At 42.8% G+C, this 27,978-nt stretch overlaps 2 protein-coding genes across 2 annotated transcripts; one reads left to right on the top strand and one right to left on the bottom strand.

Moving 5' to 3' along the window:
- Positions 1-23: 23 nt before the first annotated feature.
- smarcal1 (SWI/SNF related, matrix associated, actin dependent regulator of chromatin, subfamily a-like 1) lies at positions 24-11,413 on the bottom strand. The gene is made up of 17 exons (XM_030112558.1): positions 10,779-11,413; positions 10,361-10,700; positions 9,781-9,831; positions 9,421-9,684; positions 9,277-9,327; positions 9,011-9,194; positions 8,645-8,795; positions 6,837-6,998; positions 6,644-6,709; positions 5,960-6,100; positions 3,574-3,792; positions 3,085-3,155; positions 2,815-2,917; positions 1,848-2,030; positions 1,268-1,368; positions 952-1,048; positions 24-427 (listed from the first exon to the last, which is right to left on the bottom strand). The coding sequence occupies exons 1-17, from the start codon at positions 11,130-11,132 to the stop codon at positions 227-229; spliced, it is 2,739 nt and encodes a 912-aa protein (XP_029968418.1). The 5' UTR covers positions 11,133-11,413; the 3' UTR covers positions 24-226.
- A 4,777-nt stretch (positions 11,414-16,190) lies between these two features.
- On the top strand, positions 16,191-26,858 carry marchf4b (membrane associated ring-CH-type finger 4b). The gene is made up of 5 exons (XM_030111362.1): positions 16,191-16,542; positions 16,946-17,678; positions 23,520-23,675; positions 24,389-24,581; positions 26,304-26,858. The coding sequence occupies exons 2-5, from the start codon at positions 17,262-17,264 to the stop codon at positions 26,726-26,728; spliced, it is 1,191 nt and encodes a 396-aa protein (XP_029967222.1). The 5' UTR covers positions 16,191-16,542; positions 16,946-17,261; the 3' UTR covers positions 26,729-26,858.
- The last annotated feature ends 1,120 nt before the right edge of the window (positions 26,859-27,978 follow it).

Below are 27,978 nucleotides of genomic sequence, written 5' to 3'. Positions count from 1 at the left end.
TTTGATCAAGTTAGTTGATAATCAATTATGAATGAGACATCAACCGGTCTCACAGCAACCAGCCACTTTCAGGTGTAAAAAGAGGGTCAAGAAAAAGCTAGAAAGTTAGATATTTATTAATTTCCTGTTTTGTTTTTTTTTTTAGTAAGAACAAAAATACACTATCATTAATAAAAAAACCATTTGTGAACACATAATAGGTTAAGATTTCAGAAGAAGCTCTTGCTCATCTGCTGAAATAGTCTTTGATGGTTTTTTTATTTGGGCTTTGTCCGACCACGTTGGTGCTGTGGTGCTGAGCACGATTGTCTTCAGGTAGAGAGTCGTCCCAGTCGCTGGCCGCCTCCATTAAGATGGCTTCATCGATGTCATCGTCTCCGTTGAAAGAGCTCTGGAACATCTCCATGATGCTCCTCTGGTTCGGAGCCTGAACACATTCAAACAACAATAATGATCATCAATTCATTCTGCATTTTGGAGTATTGTTGTGTCATGTGCAAGACAAGAAACAAAGGAAAGTATTAATAGGGGCCACATAAACGCAGGCTACAGCAATTAAAATTCAGAACAAAAGACAGCATTATAACTAGTAATCCCTCTCAAATCAAGTGCATAATGTGTTGAGCTGTTTCTTAAAATTGTGGAAACAAGATGCTTCTCTTATATGAGCTGTCAGATTGTTCTGAGCCATTAAACCAATGTGCCGCTTCACTACACTTTCTACATTTTGTCTACAGGCAGTTCTGGAGCAGAGCGGCTCCTAAAAACAAACAGTGCTTTAAAAAAAAAAAAACAATTAAAGAGTCAAAGACAATCCTGAAAGCAATCGGCAGCCAGCACAGTCTAAAACTGGGATAATGTGATTTATCACTGTAGAGTCAAATAAAGGAATAACTTTCATTTGTCCAAAACAACATTGAAAAGCAGGTTACAGTCTTGTGATCAGGTTACCTTGGAGTGGAAGCTGGCGTTCAAGGCATTGTCGGAGAGGTTGGACTCAGACAGGCCCACTTGCTCCAGGACGTTCATCTTTAACTGGATCATTGGCCTGAATCCGTTCACAAACAACATGGAAGACGCGGCTTGAATTCATTGTTTCATCATTATATGCATATCCGTCTGCGAGCCGCCCCCCCCCGCCGTCTTCAATCAGCGGACTACCGATTTGCTAAAGGATGTATGAGATTGATGAAGGCGGGAGGAAATAGCCTGAAACGCCATAACAATCCCCACAGTCGTACATTACTTCCGCCTAATTGAGACGTACCACAGGTGATCATCAGCAGTTCCCTTGGCGACCAGGTAGTGAATGTTCACATTGCTGGTTTGTCCAATGCGGTGAACTCTGTCCTCCGCCTGAATGAGAACCTGCGGAGAGAAAAATCGTTTTTCTTTAAAGCAGTGTGGCGAGAGAGAAGGGGGGGGGGGGCATTAGCAGTTTCACTTTATTACAAAAATATTTCCTGCCTTCATTCAGCTGCAGTGACTCATAAAAGGTCGAAGACTGCTCGAGAGAAATATCAATAAAATGGAAAGTCATTATTCAAGCGTATAATTCAGCGGCTGAAAGCGGAATTTAAAGCACTATCAAGTTTCCTCCCAGAACTGAAGCTGAGGGAACCTGGTGAGATTTCAGCTGGGATGGGACGGCTCGCTCCTCCGCTCACACGGAATCAAATGAATTCCCCGGATTTGTCTGTTAAACTTGTCTGACACTGAAGTTTTGAGGAGTTCCCCTCCAGCTTTTTTTTTCTTTTTTTTCCCCCATTTGAAGTCAATCTACAACTTGATTGACTGCCTGGATTCTTTAAACTCCCAAAGTACGGTGATGAATTCCTTTTGCTCACCCCGGGATTCCAGAACAGCTCGGCAAAGATGACCAGGTCGGCAGAATGGAGGGTGATGCCCATGTTGGCCGCCGTGATGGACAGCACGGCCACGCAGGTCCCAGCGGAGAACTGGAACCTCTCACACAGCTGCTGCCGCTCCGCTGAAGGAGTGGCTCCATCGATCCGGATGAAACTCACGTTCTGTTGGGCGAAATAAAAGACGAACTCAAACTTTTGTTTTGAAGGGGTTAGTGACTGCCCTTTGCCCACATTCAGCTAGGATCAGCTCCAGATGTATCGACGGATATTCTCAGAGCTGCTTTATTGATTGTATTTCCTGAGCAGTATTTTTTTTCCCCTCTGCTCTACAGTCAGCTGTAGCGGATGTTTATTTGTTCTGAACTCATTCAGACACATACGGTAGCAGCAATCACCCCACACAGGGCTGTGATCTTCGCCAAAAAAAATAAATATATAACACGACTGACACTTAAAACTGTCCTTGTGCCGCTCAGCTACCCGACATAAACCGTCCTTGAACGGCTCTCAGATGATGCATGTGCAATCACTACTTGAAAACAAGCTCAATGACATGCTAAACAGCATGAAAGATATTAGAGACCATCAGATGATTTTACTGTTGATTAGACATGCTGCAAGATAAGTTATAATGGAGTGAAAATCTGGACTTCATTCACATTCGGCTAATTTTCTGCTTCACTACGATTCACTGACAGAAACCTTAATCAGCACAGTCATTAATCAATCCACTGTTTAATACGGCAGTAGTACTAGTAGTAGTCGTAGTAGCACTGAGCTCAGATGTGCTCAGACCAGCCCACACAGGATCCCTGCAGCTACTGACGCAGTTGACCTCTCTGACTTTAACGCCCACAGAAGATTTCTTTGGAGTTTCTGCTTGGAAAAGCCACGATGCTTCCTTTAATGTCCCACTTCCAGTCTTTTGCACATGCAGTCCTCTTACCTTCTTCCCCAGCTCTCTGCTGACGTGATCCAACACTAACTTATGGTGAGCGAACACGAGGAACTTCTCCCTCCCGCTCTCCAGCATGTCGGTGATGTACTCCCTGACGGGGACAGAGCAAACCGGTCCTTTAGGTTCTGCTAAATGCGGGGGCGATCGCAAAGCCTGAACAACAAGATTTTGTCTAATTCCATTATTTAATCTGAGTACTCATCAAATCTATACTCATTAGGCCTTCTGGTCCACGACCGTTAGACTTCCTGTACTTACATAATGGCTTGCAGCTTGGCTTCGGCCGTGTGGCTGTAGAAAACAAGGAGGGCCTCCTTCTCTTCCTTTTTCTGGAACAGATACAGGGAACGGAGCGTGATAAGAACTGACAGGAGACTCTGTTTGATGGTTTGATAAGACTTCCATTACTCAGAGGAGCAGCAGTGTGATTACACACAATCAAGCTCAGCAACTCAGTCCCATCAGAGGACGTAAACGCTCCGAAACGAGGCTGATTTGGAGCGTTCTGCATCTTTACAGTGAGTGTGTGTAACATTTGATATTATATCATATGTTTCGCTCATAATGAATGCTCAGTTTCCTACTCTGTCTTATTCCAATGATAATTCTTTTAACAATAAAATATGATTTGATTTGATTCTGTAGGAGGAAATAATCATGTAAATCTGTAATCTCCTATATTAGCACTTCAGTTTTGAGTTTCACTGAACTGAACAGGTAAGTGTGTAAATCACATGCAGGCCTCACATTATGGCGTCCCTGGGAAAGCTGCTTGGCTGCAGCCGAGAGTGCATCCTTCATTCGGGCACTGACGGCGTCGACGGTGACCGTGACCACCTTGCGCTGCTTGGCGGGGAGCTGTGAGAGGACGTCGGACTTGAGCCGGCGCAGCATCAGACACTCCTCCAACAGCAGCTTCAGCTCGGCCAGATTGGAGGAGCCGGAGTAGTCCCAGCCCCAGGTCATCTGCGAACGGGAGCAATTAAGAAAACATGAGGGCGGAATGGGATGTAATGGGTAGACCATTAAGAGATGTTCCCTTTTTAAAAAAAAAAAAAAAAAAAAAAAAAAAAAAAAAAAAAAGAGTTTTATATAAATGTTAAGGTTCTTTATAATCATGTTATTGCCTTTATTATAGCCAAACTAACTGAAAAGAATCTTCACAAATCCTCATTACAATGGCAATTGTGACCAAATTCTTGATAAATTGGACCTTTTAATCATGTTGTTTCCTTTTAATCCCACTTAAATTAACTTTAGGCCGTACAGGATGGAGTGGTTCTCGCTCATTGTCAAATTTGTGTGCAGGTTTGGTTTGAGGTTAAATTATGACTCTAAATTGAATACAACAGGGATGCGAGTGTGTGATTGTCTGTGATCGGTTCTGAATGAGTTCAGTTTTCAGTTTTCATTCCTTCCTATGATAGTTAAAAAAACGGTCATACATTCAGCCGATTCAGTTCACACATTCTGATCCAATGTGGCTCCACGCCTTGTCATATTTGCTCCCGAACACAGCGGAGAATAAACGACCGACTTCCAGACTTTGCCAAGCCTTGATATCCTGTGCGAGTGTTGCCAGATTGAGAAAAACCTCAAAAAGGATATGAGAGGAGCAGCAACAACAAAAGGTATCAATGCGAGGGGTGAAAGCAGGAGACAAGCCTCGCACGCCGGCTGACAAATGTACGACTGCCGCGGCACAAAGTGGATCATTTGGAGGAACGGCGCATCGCTCTGCTTGACATGCCTGCTGCGTTCGTGGCTTTCTACCGGATTTTTTGCGGCAGCATCTTCCCCCACACCATCAGAACTATGAACTCCCTCAGAAATCCTGCTCCTCCTCACAGTGAACGCAGGCTTTTTACATGTGAAGAGGTGCGCTTTGTTCACTGGAGTTTTTTTTTGTTTACTCTGGGAAATGTCTGTGGGAAAGACTGCTGCACCAGCTATTTTTCTTATACATACTTTTGTTGTTTGTTTTTCTCGATGTGTCAGAAGCAAGAAACAGAGAGCAAGGGACATGAGCGACTTTTACAAATGTGTGTGAGTAGGTCAGAGCAGCTCTGGAGGAGCGACCCTGGTCCAAGAAAGTAGCAGCTGTGAACAGGCGGCAGGATCTCGGCTGGACGGGGTTCATTAGTGCGTGTGGTCGTCTGGAGGCCCCATTTCTCAATTTGAAGGACTTCTGCTGCGAGCGTCTCGGTGCCAAATGCCACAGCACCTTGCAGCCATAAGTCCTGGCTGCTCTGGCAGCAAAAGCAGGCCTTGCAAAAAAAATTAAAAAATAGGCAGGAGGCCATAATATTATGACTAATCAGTGCGGCATATTTTACTCATCAGTAAATCCATTAGCTGGTAACAAAAGTAGATTAGTTTGTATCAAGTGATTTTTGCTTCCATCGCTTTGTGCGTTTACAGCGATGAGCTCAGCTTCCAGTAGGTGTTGTTGTTCATCTCTTCACGCGAAGGTCAGAAATGAGGCGACCTTGACCGCAGAACCCGTCAGTGTGGGCTGGATGTTTTTTTTCCCAGAAACAAGACACCAAATATGTTTGGTACTGAAGAGGACGCCATCAAAATCCACACAGACTATGAAGAACAAAGGGACAGAACGGGAGATGAGTCCCCGAAAACGGCATTGTTTTCAGTCCGCTCAGCGTTTGTTGATTTCGCTCTGCTGACGAGACGTTAAACTCCATTGCATCAGATCCTCTTCTCCTCCAGTGTGGGCTCTTTCTGAACCGTTTAAAAACAAGTTTTGCGAAAGAAACAGACTCACTTGACGCGCAATATAGATTTCACAGTTGCCTTTGAAAACATAATTAAAACATTGCTCTTGTTAGTTAAGAAAAAAGAAATCTCCTTTAAGGAGAAGTAATTGGGAACGAAGCAATAGAAAGGAGATAAAATAGATTTAGCTGTCATCCTGCATGTAAACACTGCAGAACAGTGTCGACAGCACTAATTATAATTTTCTTCTTCTATTGTGTTCCCATCAGCAAGTGCAACTATATAATCTAAATAGAGCACATAATCTCCTCGTATTAGCCGCGGCGCCCTGGAATCACAGTCAATTACGACGAGGCAGCGCCGAGCGTCGCGGCTGCGTTTTCTTTTTGGCCTAACAAACCTGTTTGGCGGCGCAGTAACGCATCCCGAACTCGTGGAAGCGAGGGAAGAGCGCGGGCCTGACTGCCAGAATCTGAGTGTAGAGCTCCGAGGGTCTGGACATGGCAGGGGTCCCAGACAGAAGGATCACTCTCTTCGCAGCCTGAGGACGGAGAAAAAAAAAAAAAAAAAAAACAACTCGGATCAGCGCACCGCTCAATGAGTGCAGCCAACAGGGCAAGAAATTAAATTCTCACTGCGAGCCACATGTTGGAGCTCTTTATGGGTGTATGCTGGCTGTCAGGGTTCATATGCTCGACATATACGGGTTCTCTCTGTTCAAAGCCCTGAAATCTGATCAGTGGCTGTAGAACGAATCTGAAAAGGTTTTTTAGATTTTCACTGAGTCACAAAAGTCCACTGTAATTCTATACATCACTCATCATAACGTCACACTTCAGTTACATGAATGAGTGTGTGACTTGAAAAGGATTTTTAACTGGATCACAGGTATGACATTTTAAAATCAAAACAGAAAATAGGTTTGAACATCAGATTCTTGGTTTTGGTGACATTTTGTTTATATGTGCAAAAAAGTATAACTCTTATAATTTTGCATTATTGATACATACTGTAAAGGGAATCCCGCTTAGGAAAATCCCCTGTGCATGAAAAAATAATTAAGAAAAAATTAAAAAGGACGTACTTTCAGCAGAGGCAACGCAGCTTTACAACGAGCGGTCTTCATATTCTTCAGAAAGTGAGACTCGTCCTGCAGAGAATAACCATCAACACCTCATTTTAATCAGCTTAACAAGCACAAACATGAAATAAATAACTTTGTTTTTATTTTCGGACATTGAAAAGATAAATAATGTTTTAATATAAAGTGGAAATACCATGATGAGAACATTGAAGGGGTTTCCTTGCTGCTGTTTGTCCGTCCTGCTCAGCAGGTCGTAGCTGATGATGTTGATCAGTCCAGACCTCAAGCTGTCTCTGGCCTTCACCACCACGTTGATGCTGTCCGGCCTCAGGGACGGGAGCCAGCGCCTGAAAGCCTGCGATCACAGTTCACGGCTTCAACGGAACGCAGCAGATTAACAATGCTGTCTTTAATTCACGCTCTGTTGTGACTTCGCATATGCAGATGTCTGAAATTAATGACTGCTTCGCTGCTGCTCATCACTTTATAATTGATACTAAGCACTGCAGCGGAGTTCACATTTAAAAACAATAACATGTAGAAATATGGAGCCCTGCTGTTTCTGCACACTGACTCACTTGTCAGCTGTATTTAAAAATCTACCGTTTAAATGTCCTTTGCTCATAAGCGTTGCTGTAAATTTCTACTAAAAACAGTGTGAATCAAGAACCAAACAACATCAAGTAATATCCTATAACAGAACTTAAACTAAAACATCCTCTGTGACTTCGGCTCCTGATTGAGGGGCTGAGTTTTTGATCGCAGATATCTAATTTTAGAACAGACTTTTCTTATCGTGTCATAAGACAAAGGGAAGAGCAAAGTCTGGAAATGCAACTGGAAGTTAAATAAAGAATCGACGCAGCATAAGGTGAGATGTACAAACAGACCCCAGATGAACCGAGTGTGCAAAGCACTGAAAGCATCTTTAAGTATGTTTTTAAATGAAGATGCAGAGGGAAGATAAACACTGTAAACAGTGTTGATGTCTTTACCATAGTGCCTGAGATTCGTAATTTATTAAGCTGCAGGTAAACAATTTGTCCTAGAAGTTGTTGTGTTGCAGGAAAAAGCGAACATATGGATTCATAAAGTGAGCTTGGCAAGGGTCAAACTTTCGAGCATCTCTAAAACCGCAGCTCCTGTGGGGTGTTCCCAGTCTGCAGTGGTCAAAATCTATCAAAACCGGTCCAAGGAAGGAAAATTAGTGAAGTGGTAACAGATGCCTGCTCATTCCTCCAGACGAGCCGCTGTAGCTCAGACTGCTGGAGAAGCTCCGAACAGAGAGGAGGCAGAATACAAAATACTGCATCATTGTATCACAGTAGGAGCTTGGAAATGAAACAAAGTTAGTATCTTTAGATTTTACAGTTTCTTTTTCTGTCTTATGTAACAATAATAAGTATGAAATGAATATCAGTGAATCATAGTGATATGGTAAACATGGTAGATGTTGTGCGGCACATGTTGGGGAAGTGGTTTAGAAAAAAAAAAGTTACACTAAATTATTTGTTGGTGACCCTAAGCTAAAAAAAAATAAATAAATAAAAAGTATTATTTCAGAAAGAACGTATACCAATCAGTCTAAGACAGAATTTAACAAATCAGCCCAAAAAAAATACGGTGAACTTTAACTTCCATCTTAACTCACTGCTTCACAAGTTATCAGCTACACCCACGAGACAAGAAATGGAAACATTAAATTCAGCGCTGCCATCTTTCCTGCCGAAGATAAAGTACCGAAGCGAGAGCAAGCGGTCCACAGGGAGAGGTATTAACATTCCTCAAAGGCAGAGAGCTTCCAGCAGAAATCAGCATTATAATATGGAGGGCAGAGCTTTTGTCAGAGGAGACGGCGAGGACATCCCTCAGACAGCGCCTGCTGACTCGAGTCACAGCGCCACCGTTCAAATGAAACACGGCGATTTGCCTCCAAAGTAATGAGCCCCGTGTCTTTTCTGTGCACAAATAACAGCTTGCTGAACGTTTTTTTTTTTTTACCTCAGCCCAGGTGAAGCGCACAGAGGAGGGTGCCACCACCAATAAAGGCCACTCGCTCCTGTAGTAAGCTGCTATACAGATGGCCTGCACCGTCTTCCCCAGGCCCATGTCGTCCGCCAAGAGGAGGCGGCCTTGTTTAGACACTGCGAAGCTGCACACAGGACAGAAAGGAATACTCTGAGGCACTACTGTCCTAATCTACACCCTTGGCTTTATAAAGGGAGAACAAAAATATTGGCTGAACAGGACAAGCATGTTTTAATTTGCACAAATTGAGTAAACTGCATCTACATAACTGTCTCCTGGTATTGACTTCTTTGCTGCACATGGCAGAAAGAGTGCTAATAGCCGCACAAAGGCACCTACTTGACTCCCTCCCTCTGGAAGGGCATGAGGCTGCGGGTTAGCGAGGGGTCGATGCCGGAGAGGTCCGCCTCGGGGACGTCTAAAGACCTGGCTTCAGTCCCATCAAACCTGGCAGCGAAAGCCTGGATTACAGCCCTGGGCAGAGGCTCCACCTCCACTGCTGCTATCCCACCGAGGAGGTCCACTGGGTGCGGAACACAGCGCGGTTAAACGAGATGGGAAATGCAACACAGGAAACACAGTATAAATGAGGCAAAGGCTCTTACTGAGGTTCTTGTAATCCTCTAGAGAAAAACTCCACTTTCTTGTTTTCATGTCTGCAAAAAGCAGAAATAAATAAGACCTATTAGAGAAATTGCATGTAATAACAGTTAAAAAAACAAAAAAAAAAACAGGCAGGGGGCTTTTACCGTAGCTCTTTGTTGGCATTTGCTTAAACGCTGCAATGACATCGACGTGGTAACCCAGGTCAACCTCGAACCTTGAGCGGGACACCAGGGTGCACTGGCCCTGCAGGGCGGCTCCGGGTTTCTGCCAGCCGGTACACAGCTTCAGCAGCGCCGAAACAGCTGCGCCGCCACGGGTTCGGCTGGTAGCTGCTGCTGCAGCGTCGATAGCCTCCGCGCTCTCCAGAGGCTTTAGATACACAGAGGCGATGCCTGCTGCCTCCTCCACTGCAACACAAGGTCAAACGGAGAGACAGCTGATTACACTTTGAAATGTGCTCAAAACGAGCTGATTGATTTAGGTTTTTACTTATTTTCCCATACTTAGGGGCTGATAATCCTCCAGGCTAAAGTTCCACATTTTTGTTGAGGGGTCTAAGGCAGAAAAAAAAGGTTATCAATCAAAAGGTGAGATCAGGCAGTGAGAGCAACATGGGATGACAATATAAAAATGAATGAATTAGTCATCTTATTTAAAACACTGATATTTAGCATCATTAAGATCACTTTTTTTTTTTTACCACGATCTGCTCCATATCATATCCTTTGTGTGTCTTGAAAGCTATCCTGGTTATGTGCAGGGATGCATTCATAAATACTGCAGCTTCAGAACACAATGCAGTGTGAACACAAGAACTTATGAATTTGTTGAGAAATGATCATGAGGACTCTGGTTCATTTATAATGAAGGTTGTTTACTTGGAATGAAGCATACACATGGGATTTCTAAATCTTCTTGAGAAACTGGTTGACAATTTGACATCCTTTGAATGTTCAGTTTAGAGTTCAAACCCAATTTTAATGTATTTTTCACTCCAAGAATCATTGTCACACTTATGTAACTAATCCAACACTAACAGAAGTAAGTCAGTACTGTTACAAACAGAATGCATGACATACTCACCATAGTTCTTTGAGGGGATGGATTTGAATACAGCGATAAGCTCTGCATGGTAGCTCACTTCTACTCTAAACCGGCCCTCTGTGTGAAGTACACACTTCCCTCTCACGGAGATGGCGGGCTTTTTAGCCGGTACAGCATGCAGAGAGGCAGAGTTTGGGGGAAGCTGTGCCGCAGGACTTTGGGCAGGTGTTGTTTGCTTATAGAAGGAAGGAGTTGCTGCTCCGCTGCTGCTGGAGATGGGGCTTATTTTGGATTCAGTTGTCTTGATGCTGACGCTTCCAGATGAACTTGAGGTGTGCAGATGTTTATTTGTCTGCAAAAGAGGCTCACTGGCTTGTATCTACAAAGACATATAGCACAAAACATGACAGATACTCTCCCCACATGACAAGATAGACATTTCATCCTATGGCCTCACCTGTCTTGCAGGAGCAGAGTTGCTCAGCCCGTTCTGGTTGAATCCATTGACAGAAAGCTGCTGCTGGCTTGGCTGATCCGTGTGTCCACTGAGACTCTCTGAAGTTCTCTTGAAAGGTGGAACAAAGCGTTTTGGAGCGTGTTGTATGGCCTCCCTCTGGTGAGTGGAGGCAGCGGGATCAGGAGTAGATCTCTGTGCAGGGAGCTGGGCTCGCACTGCAGAGCTGCTGGAGCCTGCTGAGGTCTGTTTACTGGTGCTGCTGGTCTGTCCAAGTCTCTGGGCTCTCCTCTCCAAAGCTCTCCGTCTGTTCTCCTCAATCTTCTGCTTCTGCTCTGCAGTCAGCTGATTGGACATATTTAGTGCCTCTTCGCCACGAGCCAGGGGACACGAGTTCAGATGAGTAACAGCTCGATCCGAGGAAGCCTGTTAGCTGCAGCGCTGCTAACGGCAGAAGCTAACGGGGCTAGCATGCTCAACAGTCACACGCAGCAACGTAAAAAACTCTACAGAGACACAGAAGAGCTACAAACTGAGCGACGACTCGTCCGCGGAGGAGGGAGGGGGACGATCGGCAGGATGGACCGAGGACAGGAGTTTTTATTATTAAAAAAAACACACACACAAAAACTCCGCGTTTAACACTACTTCAAACTATCAAGGAGGAAGTGACGTAGGTAAACAAGCTGTCACGTGCAGAGAAGTAGGAAGACATAAATAAATAAATAAATAAATAAATAAATACATAAATAAATAAATAAATAAATAAATAAATAGGTTTGTAAAATCAGAATTATTAATTAATTTTCCATACATAAGGAAACATATAGGAATTACATTTGCGTGGAGACAGGTCACTAAGTTCAGCCCAGTGTTTTTGTCATAGCTGGGCGAACAGATGCACATTCTTACATGATTTCAATTGAAAATAGCCAAATGCCATCACAGTGAGTGACATGATGCCAGCTTCTATAATCTCTCTAAAACCTTTCACTTTTGCAATGGGAAATTTGACAACGATGGAATTTTAACAACTCAAACGTAGAACTTTCCTGTTTGCCAGTATTATGTATGCAATGGAGGTTTTTCTTATAAAAAATGTTTTTACAGAGGGTTGAAGGACTACAGCCATCTGCAGTGATTTAGATGATTGTTGACTGTGTTTACTTTTCTGGTAAAACTTCCATTGTACCATTATTTTATTAGTTTGGTTTATTGCTTGACTTTTTTTTTTTTTTTTAGCTTGTTATTAGTTTGAAAGACAAGTGAGTGACTATACAAAAATCCAGACACTATTCAATTCTTAATTTTGCAGCAGTAAATGTTCAAGGACAAATAGTCCCCATGTTGCACGTGATACTTAGATATAAGCAATCACATTGACAGGACTTAAAATGAATACATCAGAAGGAGACCATGGTGGACAGTGTGGAGGGAAAGTAAGATAGACCAGCTTCAGAGGTTTTGGTCAGGATTGACAGCCAAAGCACTCGTGATGGCACGGTCCCCTGTCCCTTCACGTGTTTTAAATGGCTTTATCTCACTTCCCCTGATGCCAATGAAGAGGTTGTTAGCCTATCACAAGGCTTTAAGACTGTTCATTCAGATGTGTCGGTGAACATCAAATACATGTAGGGCAAGACATAGATCTGTTTTGATGGTATTTGTTTAACTGAGCACAGAAAAACCCTCATTTTTCAGCAAAAAAAACTACCAAAGGGCTCCCAGTGTGTTGCTCATCACTGTGCAAAGGTCCACAATCAAAGTGAAGTGTTGTTAATCAAAACACGTTTCTGAGTGGAGCTGGACTTTTTCAGATCTCGTGTCAGAATACTATTTCTGATTTTGCTATTTTACGCAACAATTGTGCCTTGGGTTAGATTTTCTCCAGGCCTAAAATGATCAGCTGTCTCGGTTGATTTATGTTCCGTAGCTATTTAATCAGGCACCACTGTGCACCTGAGATACGACGTAGGGGCAATCACTTGCAATTACTGGCAAAAATAGAAAGCCAGCAGGAGTGACAGATAGCTACCAGTTTAATTTGTCAGTTTTCTGTTGGCAGTCCATTAAATGCCCACCTTGTGGCTTCCAGTCTGACCGCAGTACTTACATAAGTGGTAACAGAAAAGCACCAGGTCTCACCGTTAAGCCACATGCGTGTTCATTTCAATCATTCAACCAAGCTGCCCCGACCGCAGCCACTGGGTTCCAGTAACACCCAATCTATTTTTTCTCATTTGGAATCAAAAGTGTTTATTTTTGTACGAAATGCCTTGTGGTTTTAAAATGCAGTTTTTTCGGCACACAGGGAAAATTGCTGTTGACTGAATTTCAACAATCATTTTTGTCAAAAGCTACAAAGCTTGTACGTTTAATTGTGACAAACTAATAAGATTGGGTCAAGCTTCAAATCACTTCAAGAAGAATTTAAATAATTCCTCAATTTTGGCATTGCTGTTTTCATTTAAAGTTCACCAGCAAAAAGGTTTGCTGTTTGAAATGTAAAATAATTGATATCATTATGAAAAATTTTTGCTCATGCTGACAATCTATAATTGACTGACGATGAATAATCTATTTTTCTAAAATGAGAGAAAGAGCCAATTGGCTTTTTAACCTTTTTAATCAAATCGTTTCATAATCTGCCTTGAACAAATTGGTTTTGACCACTCTTTCAACATTGTTGTTGTTTTTTTATACTGAAAAGTTGGTTGGCTAATGAATCCTGGCAGGTGCTTAGTCCAGTCTTCCTATTATTTACTCTAAACGTATGACTTTGAGGTTAGTAAGGTGAACCAACTAATGTATAGATTATATGATAAACATTGATAAACATGTACATTCCTGTGAAAAAAGGAATCCTGCAAAAGCCATCCACTTGTTCACTAATTACAGGCCAGTGGCACTGCTTTCTTAATTTTCTGGAGTACTTGTGAATAGGAGACCGATATTTACAACACACATATCCATTTCTATTGCCTGAAGTTAATTAAAAGAAGAACCTGCAGGTGCACCAGATGATAAGAGTGTTATAGATTTTTCTTTTAAGGATTTGAAAACCATTCATTATGACATACCAGTAATTGAACTGGAGATGAATGAAGTCAGAAGGAGACTGGTAAATTGGATGAAAAGCTAAGTGACAACACAGTTTGTATCGACGGATGAAACTCAACTCAACAAACATTGCCTGTAGATTCCAGCAAGGATGATTTATCAATCCAGAATTCTTTATAATAAAAAATTGCAGCAGCTCTTCAAGTGAGTCAAAACAGAAAAAAAACGTTGGACCATAAGATCAGTCAACAATATAATATGTGAGTGCAAGAGTAGCAAGAAGCCAGTAAAAAGGCAGGTTCATTTTGACTAGAGAAACAATTCATACTATACACTTCTTATCATAATCACTGTTTAGAAATTTTGGGAGATGTCTACAAAAGAAGTCCACAACCACTAAGGACATTTCAGAAAAACCCATGATGATCATAAAGAATGAAGAATATCTGGTTTACGCAAATAAACTATTCATATTGTCCCAAATCACGTTGAGCTAAAAAGGCAAAAATTATTTCAGTAGCAGTAAATAATTTACTTGTATCTAACCTACAGAAACTATTTATAGACAGAGAAGGTGGCTATATGGAAAGACGCTAAATGTTCATTTCACATTGTAGGATAGCTTTGTGGGTGTAAAATAGAAGAAAATATCTAATTGCGCAGTTCCACTTAAGTTTTAGTGGAACTTTTAAAATAGTATTTGAGAACAGTTGACGTGGAATAGCTGATGATAATTTTATCTGCATGTTGCTGTTTTTAATTTTCTTTCTGCACCATTTTCAACACATGCTATGATCAATGAGCTACATTGGCTGAACTTTGTTTGAAATGTGGTTAATTTATATTTTCAGGTTTTTCCATTTAATCTTTTTTCCCTGTAGATTCTGTTTCTTATAATGTTTTAACTTCTGTGTTTAAATTAAAGATGATTTTGTGACGTTTCATAAATGCATTGATGATGAACATGAAACTACAGCTGAATTAGCTGCTTTGCAGAGATGGGGAGTACAGAAGATGCATACTCAAGTACAGATTTTACATACCTAAAACACTAATTACAAGTAAAAGAATTGTTATTTAAAACATACTAAAGTTAATGTTTAAAATACTAATTGAAAAAGTAGTTGACAGGATTTTTTTGCACCGATAACAGTTCCCACTGTTCTCGGAAGGCATTCGCCAACATCTCGGAGTGTATCTGTGGGAATTTGTGCTCATTCATCCTGAGGAGCATTTAAGAGGTCAGCCATGTTGAACAAGAAGGCCAGGCTCAAGATTTCTCTTCCAGCTCATCCTAAAGGTGCTTTATGAGCTTGAGGCCAGAGCTCTGTGCAAACCTTTATATGCCCTGCTTTGTGAGCTCGGGTGCAGTCATGTTAGAATTGAAAAGGGTCTTCCACAAACTGATGGCACCAAACTGAAAACTGCATTGTCCAAAATGTCTGTGTTTCAGCTTGATGCAACAACCAAAACTTATTAATTAACTTCTTCTTTTTTTCTTTAAAGATAAATTGATCCTTGGTGTGAATGTGAGTGCTTGTGGTTGTCTGCAGTGTTTGCCCTGTGATGGACTGGTGGCCTATCCAGGGTGTATCCTGCCCACGCCCAAAGTCAGCTGGGATTGCTCCAGCACCACTCGACCCTGAAAAGTGAGATGGAAACCAGATGGATGGATACACAGACATTGCACCATATGGCATTTTATTTGGAGGCTGTTGGTGCAGTGTAGCCATAAGCGCTCTTGCATTTATTACAAAAAGAGATGTACGTACGTCTTTTCTCCAGGTACTTTGGTATGAATGTGAGGTTAATTAATGGCTATAAATTGGCAAGTGGTGTGAGTGTTTGTAAATCTCTGTGTTTGATCTGTGATGAACTTGTGGCCTGCCCACAGTTTAGCCTGCCTTCTTGGTTGGATGTATTATTTGAATTTTTAATGGGTAAACAAAAAAAAAGTAGATCTGAAAGATAAGTGTTCTTCTTTAGATGAATAACCCTATTTGGTTTGAAAAAAATTGATCAAAAGGTTTGAATATTGTCTCAAATGAGGCTGATTTTTAGATAAAGGTCCAGAATGCTGATTATTTTTTCAGAGTAAACTTACCTTGCTCTTCAAAAGCAGATACTGCTACCTCATTATGATTACAGAGATTTGTAATTCCTCACTTACCTGTGCTGTTTAATCCTAAATAACGGGATGCACCGTGCACGCAGCAGGACACATGCCTGTTGTTTGTTAAACGGGGGAGAAGAAGAACAGCTCTAACTGATGTGTCCTTGCATCCTAAAAACGAACTAAATAAATAAATAAGGGGGTAATGAGGGGTTTGTCTGCGCATTAGTCTCCGTCCAGGTTGGAGTAATGAGTTGGCTGCTTGCATCACCGTGCGCTGCTGACGTGTGGCGTCTGGGAGCTGTCCCAGGAATCATGGTGCTGAAGCTGCAGCACCGACTCAGCAGCCAATGATCACAGGACGATCCGGGGCGACGGATGCTTTCACCCGGAGCAGGACGGTCCGACAGTCGCGTTGGATTTTCACGCGCGGATGTAAAAACCTCCGGCCGGTTCCTCGGACACGGGAACGCGATCATTGGGGATGTAAGGTTGACTGAGACTTGCCAGCGACCCGCAGTCTGGCTGGAAATCCACGGGAAGAAAAAATCCCGAAACTGTGAATCGTGGAGGAATCGGCGGGGAGCTCGCCAGGTAAGACAGATTTTCCTTCCTAGCGCCATCGATTGACATCAATTGATCCGAAAACCTTTCAAGACGTCGACAGTACGGCGGAGCTGAGCTGATTTAAAATGTGGATTTGGCTGATGTTGCTGTTGTTGTTATTGTTTTTGTTGGAAGATTTGAATTTTGGGACTGAGGGCTGACATTTTGTTTTCCAGTCTATTTCAGCTGATTGTATCAAAGGCGGGTTTGGTTCTTCGTTTGTGCACTCGTCGTGAATCTGGAGGGGGAAAGCCTGTCTAGATAGTTTATGTTGTACAAAGCAGCCAGACTATTAAGGCCATGAAATGACAGGACACTGAGTGAACGGGCCATAGGCTTATTACTTGAATGCTTATTCCTATCAGTCTAACACTTGATTTTCTTCTTTTAGCTGTTTCATTCATTGAACTTAATGGCTTCAGACACTTGTTTGCGTCGATGGGATTTATCAGTCTTTTGCATTTGCATCCTCCTGGCAAGACAATAAAGAAGACAAAAGTAGGAATATAAGCCCATAAAGGACTAAAAAAGGCTGGTTAAAAAACCCCCACCGAGGCTGGAAAACGCACTTCAGCACCCCCACTTTTTTTTTTCCATCCCACGACGCATGAAGAGGTGTTTTCTTATGCCGGGGACACATCCAGCACATACCGCTTTCTTCCAGCACCTTTGCACGGTGCTGTGAGTTTGCGTCCGGAGACAGCCCGATGCTGCGCAGCCAGGGCATGCTGAAGAGCCGCTGCTGCGTCCTGCTTGGTGACCTGAGGGTGCTCCTGCTCGGGCCACCGGCACCTCCGACACCGCTGCCTCCGCTGACCCCCATGAGCGGCCAAGCTTCGGAAAGCCATGAGACAGGCGTGACCGTGCCCGACAACAACAACACGCTGACGCGGAGCCACCAGCACGCGGCGGACCGGAGCGCCCCGCCTGCGACGGGGAGCACCGGGCCGCCGGTGGCGGGCTGGGTGGATGCTGCAGAGCTGTCGGCGGCCCTGCGCGGCTGTAGCAGCTCCTCCGACGACTGCTCAAAGGGCAAACTGGAGGAGAGGTTCTCCCTCACCAGCTACACGGAAAGTGGCTTCAGGACGCCCGTCTGCAGGATCTGCTTCCAAGGACCAGAACACGTGAGTAGTCAAGAAAGAAGAAAAAAAAAAATCTGCGTTTAGATTAAAAGAAGGCTTCCATGCATGCACGTTCATCTGATCTATAAATTAGTAATCACTTCCTCACACCCTATAGCTCATTAAACACTGGCATCTCATGGTGCAAATCATTTCCTTCCCAGTGAACATTAGTGAACTTCAGCAACAAGTAATCCTGCCCAGGTGCTGGAAATGTTCCACAGTTTCCACCAAGAATCACCATCTCACTCATTGAGTTGTGAACTGGTCAAGAATCATTCCCAGTGTCTTGTTCTGGCACCTCCTGAATGGGGATCCCACTGCCTGCTGCACTCATCCCATTGTGTGTGTGTGTGTGTGTGTGTGTTTTTTTTTAAAGACAGCTATAGCAGGCAGTGGGTGGAAAATGAAAGACCTTGTCCCTATGGCTGAGAAGTGTGGAGGATACACCGAGATGCAGTAACAAGTCATTACAGCAAAACTCTGTGAATTTACATCTAAGCGTTATATGCGTGAAAAAAAAAAAATATCAAAAGATATATCTCTCAGTCTGCTGCTTGCACACACCACCTGGAAACTGAAGGAAAAAAAAAATACTCATGCAGAACAGAAGGGAAGAGCCTTCAGGTTAATCGCACTGCGCGCCTCCGCCTTTGGGGCCATATTGATGATAATGTCACACTACATCAATCAGGAGCAGAAAATGTGACGGAGGATGGCTGGAATAAACAATATTAAATTATAACTGAGAAGCAGACACTTAGCAATTTGGAGACACATTAGTTACACTGTTTGACAGAGCTTTTGAGAGCAGGCTGACGAATATGTCACACCTCCCCAATTGGTAATGCAGGTTGGAAAGTTATAAGAAAAAAATAATTTTAAGGAGCAAGATAACCCAGGTGTAGAATATCACTTTTCATCTGAGAGTATGTACTCACAGTGGGTTTTCTTTCACCAAAGCAGCACATTTACTGTATCATTTCATGGTCATTGCACAGTGTATAGCCCATAATCTATCTATGTTTCATCAACTAATTACTCCAACAGCAATTTTGTGCACCATTCCACCTCTGAGCGCAGACTTTGTAATTATTACTGACGTGGGGTCGAGTTATAAGATTGGAAGACAAGGCCTCATCCTTTTTTTTTTTTTCTTCTTTCCCTAAACTCCACGCATAGTCAGTCTACTCTGCAGTGCATACAAAGTACTGCCTTCAAAATTTTCTGTATTTCCCATGGACTCCTCCAACACAGCTCATTAATGCTTCCTTGAGACGCTGCAGCGAGTCAATAACACTTGATTTCATGCTGTCTTATCATTATGCAAGTTTTTATCTTTCACCTTCCTCTCTTTTCCCCCCATCGTCTCTGAGTTGTTGGCTTGGGTCAGGTCCAGATATGGATCTACCGAGGTGTAAATGGGTACAAGGAGAATGAGGCCCCATTTGAAAAGAGAGATGAGTGGACTGTCTGCGTGTCACAGTGTGATACAGGCAGTGGGGACATTAGTTATCCTCTATTCTCCCTCAGCCTCCAGGATGTCACATAGACCAAGGCAGCCCCTATCTGATCTGACAATCCACCTCCAAAACACTTCCATCCCCAAGGCTGAGATAGTCAAGACAGAGTAAAGAAGGGAGCGAAAGACATAGCATTCCTCAAGCATCCCGATAGAAAAGGGCCTTGAGTGTCCGTGAGAGGCATCTCCTGAAAAACGATTGTACTCTGATTTAATATGACACCTACCAATGTAATAAGTCCGTGTAATCGAATTCCTGTCAGCGTGTTCGGTGCCATTTTCTTTGAGGTGAAATTCAGAGGTGTTTTTCTGTTTTTAAAGATAGTCCTTTTCTTCACAAATGGTCACAACGCTCAGACGTTCAGGTCGGATTTAAAAAAAAATTGTATTTTTTTTTTTTTTTTTACGTAATAGCTCCACTTCATGCCTTTTCATAAGGCAATCCTTTCAGAAAGCTGCGAGTTCAATCAAGAAGAGTCACAATAGCATGAAATTCCCTCTGTGGGATAGTACCTCTTCTCTGGAGCTCATCAAGGTAAAACTGAAACAAAGTGGAATATTTCAAATAATATATGATGGTAACAGTCATACAAGGAAAACATCATTTTATAGGCATCATGATACATAAATATAAATATTAATTATAAAATGCATAGATATATATCTTTAATGTGAGTACTTTAAGATAATCTTGAAAAGTGAAAACTGAAACCACTTTGGCTGGAGACACAATCTACAATACGAGGAGCAGCCAGGCCACAACACCAGACATAAATTCAACTCTTTTACCTCAGTGCCTTAGGTTATTCATATACTCTCTAATAAACAGCCAACTTGAGACATATTTCCATCCATTATCGGTTCTATTTTACTAAAGGTCAGTCGGAAGGTATACAGAGGGCTCTGGCTTGCTTCTACAGAGCGTCCGCTTTATTCAGGCTCCAGCTTTCAGTCCTAATCTCAACACTGTCACTCAAAGAGTGGGTGATTTCTCTGCTGCGCCCTGGGATCCTAAAGATTTACAGCAAATAACTATGTGGTGCACAAACCCATGAAAGATATCTGAAAACAATATAAAAAGAAAAATAAAGAATTTTTCTCCGTGTGTAAGGGAAGGAAGAGCGTCATGAGCCTGTAGGCGCTGACGTGCCCCATTGCTTCAGCTGTCCTTTCTTTACCTCCGCTTTATGCTGACGCTTAATCTTTTCTGCTTTAAAAAAAGTGCTATTTCCTTTCCGAACCACGGATTTATAGCAAAACACACCTAATGCACTTGCACGGTGTGTTTGTCTGAGGCAAAATGAGCAGCCTCAAGGGGTCAAATTAGCATCAGTCTTTCTATATGGCCCCTCAGTCCCGACTGGCTGCCCTCCGTGCAGCATCCTGTGCAGAACGGCTGCTCTACCGTTTGTTGGGAATGGGATCCAAACAAGTTGTATAAGCACATAAACTCTTCCGACTGGGCTGAACTACAGGTGCTGTGAATTCATAAGCCTAAATTAGAAACCGTAGTTTCATTGAATTACCTTTGGAGAGTCGTTACCGGCCGCTGCAGGCCCAGCTATTCCCCTCAAATGTGCAGTGAGAGGAAAACCTCCATATATGTATTTTTACGAGGAGTCATTATATGTGAATAAATCTCAAATTATGTGACTTTCATTTACTGAACTACTTTACCTCAAACTCGATGAATACAATGAAAATAAGTAGATGTAAAGATGTTTTTCAGATGATTGCAATCCTGCGCATTTTGCTCAGGAGAAACGCGGTGGCGTGAATATTATTGGCCATTGCTAAAATGAATTTCACTCAGTGTCTGTGTGAGACACTTTATTATTCCCCAATTTCTTGTCGCTTAGAGTTAATGGAGTTCACTTGCATTGATTTCAGACCCTTGAGAAATATGAATAGTCGTCTCCATTTTTTTTCTCCCCATGTCAATATATACATTAAGAGTTGGCCAAATTAAAAAAGGAGATATTGGGAACACCAAGGTCTTCTAGGACAATGCAATGAAAAGAAATGGAAAAACACAACCAAAGTGATCAGGCATATCTTTTTATCACAATGTTAATATTGTGACTTTTTTTTAAAAAAAGTGATTCTTGTTGTTTGATCAACAAAAGGACATTTAGTTATCACTTTGACGATGCGTGGGCTGTGGTGCCACGTTTGTTATCGGTCTCTCTTGCTCTCCCTCCAGCCTCAGTTGTATTGGAGTGATCTGGGTTTCAGCTCTTGGCTGCAATCAGGCCAGTCACAGCGAGCGGCCTGAGTCCCACTGGACACGACAGAAGTGTTCTGGTGCTCCTGCCAATACACTCCCACCCTGGCCATCTGTAGATGGGCCTTTTCTCCACTAATTCCCCATTTTTCCTCTCTTGTCTTCAACCAGGGTGCTGCTCCGTCTGTCGGAGATGTTCGCACAAGAATGAAACGGAGAAATAATTTGGAGATCTACTGTGTTTTCCTTTTTTTTTTATTAATATTATTAAACTGTTTTGGGTTTCCTTTGCAGTCTCTTGGCTCTTTGCAGACGTGAGGGGGGGAGAGGAGAGGCGGGGAGCGCGCTGATTTAACAATACCATAGAAATGCAATTCCACTGATTAGAGAGGAGAGATTTCTTGCAGCAGCTGGGGTTAGCTAATTTGGATTTTTTTTTTTTTTTTTCATTCCCTCCCGGCTTTTTGTTCAGTCCTGTTAAGATTCAAACATCTATACAAGAAAGCCCTACTATAAATTCTACAGATCCAAGTTTGTCAAGTGTGGGTCAGGACCTCAGAACGGTGGCTGGCCTACATTTAGAGGGTCATCATCAATATCCAATATGACAAGATTAGTAATATATTTTAATGAGCTTGGGGCCGAGGGTGAGAGATTATAAAAGTCTCTGCTGTTCCTCAGGCTGAATACGGCTTTAGAGGAGCCGCTGGTTAAGAAACTGACTTTGCACATATTACCGCTAAGTGAAAACCTTTTGATGCCAAATTTAGTAAACGTTATAGTTTCACTTCATTTCAAGGATTTAAGAGTCTTATAATATATGGGTCGAAAACGGATGCTTTGGGTTTTTTTTTTTGATATCTTGTCACAGACGACTGGATCGGCTGGAAACATGATGGAGAGACTAAAAATAAGCCTGCTAAATCTCTTACCTTCACCTGACAGCAACGATGTTTTCAGCAATAATTCTCGGCCGTCGGTGTTTTTGAGTTGACCCGTGAACTCGGCCACCTCAAAAAAAATGGAGGCGCTGAAACAGAGGACGTGTTTTATCGTCGCTCCCGTGAGCTGACTCTTCAGGACGCGGTCTAGTGCCGGAGCTTTAAACAGGCGACGGGAGCACCATTATTCTGCCGTTGAGTGTGTCGCCGTGCGGCTGTCACCCTGCTGACAGGGCGGATTTGAAAATGCTCTCAGGTGTGCTAACATCCTGACTGACTGAGTCAAAAAAATGTCAATCTACAATGACCAGTGTGTCATGACTCACTTCTTTCGACAATGTCTGCCCCAAATGTCAAAAGCTGTTCAAAACTGTCCAGTGAATATGAGGGAAATGTCAGGAAACAAGGCACAAGATTTTAAATTCAGCATTAAGATGTAAACAGAAGGACATGAGACAGGTGAAGAAAACAGAAAGTGAAGATTAACTGTTGCCTTTAAATTTCCATTCTGATCTGAAGTCATCATATTTATAACTATAAAGGAATATTTATGCGTGTGTATAACAGCTTCATTTTTTTGGGGGGAGCTGCAGTGAGACTTTAGCGCGGTGTTTTACAGATTTGTCGGGGTTGCTTGCTCGCTCACCCAAGCTCCGGTGACTAATCTCGTGGCAACAGTGCTAGTAATCAAGCTTTTTTTTTTTTCCCTGTCAGCTAGGTGTAAGGCAATGTTTGCATTTCACACCCGAACTGTTGCTCGGTTTGTAGTAGGTCTGCACGCTGTTGTGTGTGAGTTTCCTATGCGTGCTCGCCTTATGCTCTGCACAAAAAAAATGCTCAGAAATCCTGCCGGTGTGTGGCGTTATAGCGGAGGTTCATGTGATAAAAGAGAAGTAACCACTGTCAGCTGCTTAATGATGCTGAATCACAAGTTTCTACTTGCAGTATCGACCGTTTAGGTTCCAATCAAGCACAACAAGCCAGATAATGACCATTTTCTTTTTCTTTTTTATCTAGGCAGTAGTGAGTAGTCTTTAGAGAATCGTACCCTCTTTTTCTTGCAAAAATAAACAGACAAAAACATGTTTTCAATGTGGAGAAATGGGAAACGCCGGCTGTGCAAAGTGGCAGTTAATGGCTTTGTGTCTCTCCTGCAGGGGGAGCTCCTGAGCCCTTGTCGTTGCAGTGGGTCTGTGCGCTGCACCCACCAGCCCTGCCTGATCAAATGGATCAGTGAGAGAGGCTCCTGGGCCTGCGAGCTCTGCTACTACAAATATCAGGTCATTGCCATCAGCACCAAAAACCCACTGCAGGTAAGCTGGATATGTAAAGAGACACTCAGAAGGAAAAGGGGCCAAGAATTGATCATAGTCTGAGCAAAATACAAGTGAGATTTATGCTTGAGTTATTGTAGGTTCGTGACAAAAGTGTCAAACTGAAGACTCACTGAAAAACTCAATACGCTTAAACAGCATGCTTTGGTTTGCCCTTAAAAGAAGAACCCTTCTCCGCTGGGACTAATTTATAGGAGCCAAAAACAGTCTTGGAGGATCACGCTGTATTAACTGCGGCTCTAGTTTTTGCTCTGATGATAAACTGAAAAATCCAGGAAAATAAATGAAAGTTTTGAATTAAGCAAGGCTTTTTGATAGTTACAGCAGAAAGAATGCAGGAGCGGCTTTTCCACTGCTTTTAAACTTTGGTTCGGATGCTTTATGAGTGAACACAGATTGTTTTTGTGAAGATAATTGTGGTGCTAAAAGTGTTTGGGAGTTTATTTACCCACAGTCAATAATGTGTGATGCTTCATGTTTGTTTGAATGGATGATAAAGTAAGCCATTAGTGAGACCATGTTAATAATTCCATTATTTCCTCTGGTTTATTTGAATTCATGCTTGTATCCGGTGATGGCTTTTATTTGTTTCTGTTTTGACATTATTTTGGTCTTTCACTGTATTCAGAAAAGTCAACGCACAAAGAAGAAAAAGCCAAACACTGAGCTCTCCTGGCTCTCTGTTTTTGCAGTGGCAAGCCATCTCCCTGACAGTGATCGAGAAAGTGCAGATAGCCGCGGCCATCTTGGGCTCCCTCTTCCTGATGGCCAGCATCTCTTGGCTCGTGTGGTCGTCTTTTAGCCCCTCGGCCCGCTGGCAGCGCCAAGATCTGCTCTTCCAGATCTGCTACGGCATGTACGGCTTCATGGATGTGGTCTGTATCGGTGAGTCCCTTGACCTCATGCCACACTCAGATGTTCATCCTTCTTCCTGGAACGGAGCTTGTTGTGACTGAGAAGAATATTGAGTGTTTCCAGTCTTTTAGCATTAATCCGGCCCATATTCAAAATGTCAAAAGTGTTCAGCTGACTCTGTAATTATACCTGGCGGCTTTCAACAAGTAATTATGAATACATGAAGAGTTTGCAAGATTGACAATCAATGCGCTTAATCTATAAGACACAGTCAGTTGCATCTAATCGATGAACAGTGTGTGGTGTGAGTGTGTTGTTGCTGATCATACACATGACTGCTTGACCAATCTTTGTCTTTATCACAGTAAATAGATTGACGTTGCTGAAATACAGCAGCAACACTTTCTTTATAAGATAAACATGAATGTTATAAAATCAGTGCTTAAAACCAGCTGAAGTGCTTCTTATTGAAAACATATCAGTCCGTATAAAAAAACCTACAGATGAAGCACCTTTGAAGATGATAACAAAATAATAATACAAACAGTAATAAGAATAAGAAAAAGAATGAAAAATAAGTTCACTGTGGCTTTTCAACAAGTTCCTGGGTTTGTGTGGGCGTCCAAATTGCAACTTACAGCAGCTGTTTCAAGCCTGCTGTCCTCTGCTGCTCGAGGGCCCACATGTTTTTCGATGACTGTGTGACGGCGCCTCACATTAGGAAAACTCTGAGTGCCACTGCAGCAGACAGCGGGGCGAGAGGAAGAGGAGATTGATCGTCTCCGGTTTGGTGGCGGGGATCGACTGTGGAGTCATTAACGGTGCACTTTACAGAGATTAACTTGTCACCTGGTGGACGTAAAAGAGCGCAAAGACCTGACATTCACTTACCCACAAAGTTAGAGGCAGAGAGAAAAAAAAAAGCACAGAGTTGAGGAAAGGTGAAATGATCTTATCAATAAAGTCTGATTGCCACCTCATTTTATGGCCCACATAAAGGAGACTGTCGTCCTGTGAATGTAATGAAATATTTCATTAATTACAGTTGTTGCAGCATTGTGTTCGTTCCACATGCACTGTTTCACATCCTCCACTCAACTTTTTAAAGTCACACAGGTTTTAAATGAGTAGAGTTGAGGTGATTTTCAAACTAGGAAAATATCTACATCTGCATTGCTCAATATGCTAAAATGTTTGCTGGCTGTTTGACCAGAGCATCACTGTCCAGCCTAATATGAATAAGAAGGATTTGAAACTAAGATAGTGTTACTGTCCAAAAAAAAACAAAAACAATGCATGCTATATTTTCCCTTAGATTATTTTAACATGGAGGAAAAAAATTAGGAATAAACAAAATTGGTGTTTGTGCATCTGTTGGTTCCAGATTGATTTCAATTTTCCAGATACTGGGTTCAATGACCATGAATCAATACGCAATTTTGAAATGTCATAAGATATTATTGAACAACCCCAAAGAGCCAGTGCATCTTGTTTGCTAACCTAAATCCTGAAATGATGAGGTTCCCTGCATCATAAGTTCTTCCCTGTCTCCACTTTGTCTAAGAAATGAAGATCGTATCTTTGGTTTATGTTTTGCTGCTGAAAAAAAAAATGAGTGTTTTTTGGGTCTCGTACTTTCTGCAGGCCTGAACACAGAGAGCCGAGCACTGCAGAGATATAGATCACTTTGTGGTGTCATTAAAACTGCTGCCACGCGCTGACACTGTCTAACTGATGCTCTGATCTCCGCAGCGCTAATTGTCCACGAGGGACCTTCTGTGTTTCGCATCTTCCACCGCTGGCAGGCCGTCAACCAGCAGTGGAAGGTCCTGAACTATGACAAGTCAATGGACAGCGACGACCTGAAGGACACCACTGTAGACAGGACTCTGCCTCAGCCCAGCCAGGGCTACCAGACTGGGATAGGAGTGTCCACCTCCACCTCCTCGCTGATGGTGGTGGCGTCCACGGCCGCCGGCTCCACGTCGACCACCGTGGTGACGGCGGCGGGCGGACTGGGGCCGCACGTGGACCCCGGCGGCGGCGGCGGCGCGGTGCCGGACCAACACTGTCCTTACAGCATCCTCCACCTGCTCAGCCACCTGAGGCAGCCGGAGGTCCGCAGCCAACCCAGCAATAGCACAAGAGAGCTGGTCATGAGAGTCACCACGGTCTGAGGAGTCAGTCGAGGCCTTATCTCACACGGGGGGGTGGGGGGGTGAAAGATCTATGAACCAGCTGACAGTTAACAAAGAAAACAAGCCGTACCTTAACTGCACTGGATTAATACCATGTTCTTGTTTGTTTGGAAATGCATCTCTGATGTCCTTACATTGATTAAATAAAATTCAAAATTGTGTAATTTGCAGAGCTGGTTGGGAGATGGTCATTTTGAGTCCGTGTGACATGAGTTTACTTGTACGAAAACGTATTTTACATGAGAGTAGAGCGTCTTCTGGGTTATTGAGTTCAGTATCGGGGATGTGAATCAGTTTTCATATTCGTTTTGGTTATGATGAAAATAAAGGTTGCGCTCGAACAATGAGGCAACATCCAATACAAAAATATCTTTACACGCCACTGACATTTCTTTTCTTTTTTTTTTTTTCTCTTCACTAGTTGTGCATGTGTCTCAGGTCTGTTTCATACCTGCAGCACGGCGCTGCACCCTGACCCTGCGCAGGCTGCACGTCAGCCTGTGACAGGCCTGCTGCGTCTCCGCGCTCCTCACAGCGGCTGGAGGAGATTCACCTCCGGCTGTGAGGAGTTCAGAGGAGATCCTCCAGAGAGCCCCACAGCATCAGCTGTCATCCCATCAGGAGCGCGCCCTGACGCTGGCAGGAGCTCTGCGGACACCACACAAACCAGTAGATACCATTTGTTTATTGATGCAGTGAAATTTAAACTATGTTGACGTGCTAAACATTATTTTTATTGTTACTGTCATTATATATTTCTTAATTGTTCTAACAATAATATATGTATCGTCTTAAAACAGCAAGTGTAAAATAAGCTGGCAGAAGCCTCAATATGTTAGAATACAAAAATGAAGTGGCGCAGAATAGATGTGAGCGGTAACAAAAGTCATATAAACAAAAGACGACAAACACAATAAAATCGCACACAGGACATGAGGACAGCTTGTGATAGAGGGAATTTAATATCCGGCTTCCAAAAGAAAAATAAAGACAGTTCGGTGTTTAATCACACCTTTCAGGTTTCAGTGTGTCAGTTTCAGCATTCTGCAGACTGACAAGACAAAGGATTGAAGACGAGCGCATGAAAGAGCCACAATCAAAAGTATGATGAGGCTGTGATCAGTTGTTCAGATGCTTTATTGTATCATGTTAGAAACTTCAGATTCATATAAAGTCATGTGACTTCCTGCTTACCATAACCCCAAAGTCAGTTTCTGCTTGAAAGCATG

Source organism: Salarias fasciatus, chromosome 16 (assembly GCF_902148845.1).
Source record: "Salarias fasciatus chromosome 16, fSalaFa1.1, whole genome shotgun sequence".
NCBI classification, from domain to species: domain Eukaryota; kingdom Metazoa; phylum Chordata; class Actinopteri; order Blenniiformes; family Blenniidae; genus Salarias; species Salarias fasciatus.
Note: the sequence above shows the minus strand (reverse complement) of the source record. Positions and strands in the feature narration are given on the sequence as shown.